The sequence below is a fragment of the Triticum dicoccoides genome, unplaced genomic scaffold (assembly GCF_002162155.2).
Source record: "Triticum dicoccoides isolate Atlit2015 ecotype Zavitan unplaced genomic scaffold, WEW_v2.0 scaffold35261, whole genome shotgun sequence".
Taxonomy (NCBI): Eukaryota; Viridiplantae; Streptophyta; class Magnoliopsida; order Poales; family Poaceae; genus Triticum; species Triticum dicoccoides.
In genome coordinates, this window is record NW_021265599.1 from 1 (window position 1) to 3840 (window position 3840).

General features: G+C 41.9%; 1 protein-coding gene across 1 annotated transcript; it reads right to left on the minus strand.

The window, feature by feature from the left end:
• Positions 1-2051: 2051 nt before the first annotated feature.
• On the minus strand, positions 2052-3529 carry LOC119345972. Its single transcript, XM_037615756.1, has 2 exons — positions 2710-3529; positions 2052-2413 (listed from the first exon to the last, which is right to left on the minus strand). Exons 1-2 carry the CDS (start codon positions 3527-3529, stop codon positions 2388-2390), a joined length of 846 nt encoding a protein of 281 aa, XP_037471653.1. The 3' UTR covers positions 2052-2387.
• Between the last annotated feature and the right edge of the window lie 311 nt (positions 3530-3840).

Consider the following 3840-nt stretch of genomic DNA (forward strand, 5'->3'; position numbering starts at 1 on the left):
CGAAAGCAATATCAGGGCGAGTATGTGATAGATAGATCAAGCGCCCAACAAGTCTTTGGTATTGTTCCCGGTCTACGGGTGAGCCTCCCTCTTTAACAAGGCGACAACCATGTTCAATTGGTGTAGAAGCTGGACGACACCCCTTCATTCCAGTTTCTGATAGGAGATCCAAGATATATTTTCTCTGAGAAAGATAGATACCTTTTGAACTCCTAGAGACTTCGATTCCAAGAAAATATTTTAATTGACCCAAGTCTTTAACTTCAAACTCTTGTGCCAGTTGCAACTTCAATCTCTTAATTTCCTCCTCCTCATCTCCTGAAATAACAATATCATCAACATAGACTATCAATATAGCCAGTTTGCTTGCATTACGTTTGTAAAACAGAGTATGATTGGCATTACTCTGTTTATAACCCATTAGTAGTACCGCCCGTCGAAAACGATCAAACCATGCCCGAGGTGATTGTTTTAAGCCATATAATGATCGATGCAGCCTAAGAACTTTGCCCTCAGTTTGTGCAGTGCCAAAACCTGGAGGTATATGCATGTAAATCTCCTCTTGGAGGTCTCCATGAAGAAAAGCATTTTTTACATCTAGTTGATGTAAGTCCCAGTCAAGATTAGATGCACATGATATCAAAGTTCGTATTGTATTCATTTTGGCAACTGGAGCGAAAGTCTCTTCGTAGTCTATCCCATATGTCTGAGTATACCCTTTTGCTACTAAATGAGCCTTGTACCTCTCAACCTTACCCTCAGGATTATGCTTAATGGTGTATACCCACTTGCACCCCACAGGTTCTTTACTAGATGGTAAGTTCACGAGTTCCCATGTATTGTTCTTCTCCAAGGCTGCCATCTCCTCTAGCATGGCTGTCTTCCACCTAGAATCCTTTATAGCATCCTTCCAATCTCTTGGAATAGAGGTGGAGTCTAAAGAAGCAATAAATCCTTGGAATGTCGGGCTACATTTTTCATAAGAAATAAATTTGGCAATATCATGCTTATAGACAACACAATCCTTAAGGCGCGCTGGAATATCAGTACGTCTTGCAGACTTACGCAATGCAATAGGAGGATCAACTATAGGAGAACTGGGAGCTGCTACAGATTCTACCATACCTTCTCCCTGAGTAGACTCCCTCAGTGAAGAAGAATTTTCTGGGGCATCAATATGGTCAATATCTTCTCCAGTCCCATCATTAGTTGTTGGCTCAGAAGAAGTGTCAGGCTCAATAACTTGTTGACTGGGAAAAGTGTCACTTACCTCATTTCCATCGTTACTATTAGCATCTTCCTCCCCCTCTGGTTCATTCTCCTGCTGAGATATATCAATCATAGGAGTTAGAGCTGAGCTACTGGGAGTAACATCTTTGCTCATATTCTCCCCCTGACTATCAACACCATGAACAATTTTACCATCTATAGGATAAAATGGCTCATTTTCATGAAATGTGACATCCATGCTAACAAAGAACCTTTTTTCGGTAGGGCTCCAGCACCGGTACCCCTTCTGGGTAGGAGAGTAACCCACAAATATGCATTTAACTGCACGTGGATCAAGCTTCCCTGCTGAATTCCTATAGTCATGAACGAAACAAGTACATCCAAAAACCTTCGGGGGAACAATGAAAGAATTAGCACCTCTCAAACACTCAACCGGAGTCTTATGATTTAAAACCCTTGATGGCATACGATTTATTAAATATGCCGCTGTCTTGACAGCTTCACCCCAAAGGAATTTTGGCACATTCATCATAAACATGAGGGATCTAGCAACTTCTAGCAGATGTCTATTTTTTCGTTCTGCAACCCCATTTTGTTCAGCTGTATTCACACATGTGGTTTGATGTATAATGCCATGTGAAGCTAAGAAATTATCAAAATCCTTGTTAACATACTCAGTTCCATTATCTGAACGAAATACTTTAACACTAGCATTATACTGGTTGCACACCAGAGTATAAAAGTTTTTAAATGCGGATAGAACATCAGATTTCCGCTTGAGCAAATACAGCCAAGTATATTGACTAGATTCATCAATAAAAGTTACATACCACCGTTCTCCTGATAGAGAGGTTACAACTGCTGGCCCCCAAACATCTGAATGAACTACTTCAAAAGGTACATTACTCCTCTCACTGTTGCTAGGATAATTAGTTCTCGTATGTTTTGCTAGTTCACATACATCACATACGAGTTGCTCTTTGCAACAGGAGGCCAAAAGTGAGGGAAACATGCGGCCTAGTGACTAAAACGATAGGTGCCCAAGTCTATAATGTAGTAATAACAACTCATCTGTAGCGGAGACACATTTCACACTAAGTGCAAGTGAAGTCGATGCGTTGTCGAGGTAGTAGAGGCCGTCATATTCAGTTCCAGTCTCAAGAATTCTTCCTGACTTCAAATCCTGGAATACACAAAATTTAGGTTCAAACCATGCTCTGCAATTTAGTGACTTTGTAATAGAGCTGACCGACAACAAATTCACAGGAAAATTAGGAACATGTAAGACAGGGCTTAATGATAGGGTTGATGTGCAGTTAACAGATCCACAACCCATTATGGGAGCTGAAGACCCATCAGCAATGCGAACTCTATCTCTCCCAGAACGAGGCAAGTATGATGAAAAATTCTTTGGTGATCCTGTCATATGATTTTTCGCACCTGAATCAATGATCCGGGGCACACGTAAATGGTTCTCACCTTCTGTAGCCCGAGAGCCGACAGCTTCACTAGATCCTTCGGTAGCAACGGCCATCAACTTTGCCTTGAACTCTTCTAGTGCATGAGCAGCGGTTGCAGGTAACTCTGTTGTCGATGATGTAAGATGAGCTCGGTCCTGCTTCTTCTCAAAGTTGTTACCGCTGCTGTTGAACCTGCTTGTTTGTCTTTGCTTCCATCCCGGAGGATAACCAACCAACTCGAAACAATTCTTCTTCACATGGCCAGACATCTTACAATGATCACACACAACTTTGTTTCTCCTTCTGTAGTCAAACTTAGTAGTATTTGCTTGATCACTCCTAGAAGTAACAGAGGTTTGTGCGTGAGTAAGTGCAGCACGATTATCACCATGCATCTGTGGCGTTGCTTCCTGGTTAGCCAAACGAGTTTCTTCTTCAAGGATACTAGCAATAGTTTGATCCAAGGTAGGCCAGTCAGGAGATGCTTGTATCATCTGAGAGCGAAGTTTAAACTCGGGATTCAGGCCTTCCAAAAAAACCTGCACCAACAATGGTTCAAACCATTCTCTGAGGAGAGACAAATCTCTAGGATCATGTGGCTTGAATGGCCGGAAGAACTCCAGATCTCTATAAAGTTTCTTGAGTTCCCCTGCATATTCTGTAACTGATTTTTGATCTTGCCTAAAGTGCCACATCTCATGCAATATTCTGCTAACCTGTATTTTGTTTGATTTACCAGAAAACTGTTTTTCAATGCTTGTCCAGACTTCAGCAGCAGTTTGAAAACTTTCAACTTGTTCCCGAACAGTTTTTTCCATTGAGCCCAGTAGCCAAACCATGACTCGCTTTTGATTCTGCTCCCACTGCTCCTGAACTACATCAGTTGGTTTCTTCTCATCTTCACTTAGGTACTTATGCAGGCCATGAGCTTCCAAAATTAACGAGGCATTGCGAGCCCAACTAAAATAGTCGCCCGGGCCAGTCAATTTAACTGGATTCGGTTCAAGGATAGACTTATGAATCTCGGTCGAGCTACTAGACTTTACTTGGGCCTGCTCCATCAGCTGAGCAAGCATTCGCTGCATACTTTCACAAAGTTTTTCAACACTTGAATCCACACTCTTATCCTTGCTGTTATCTCCCATGCCTG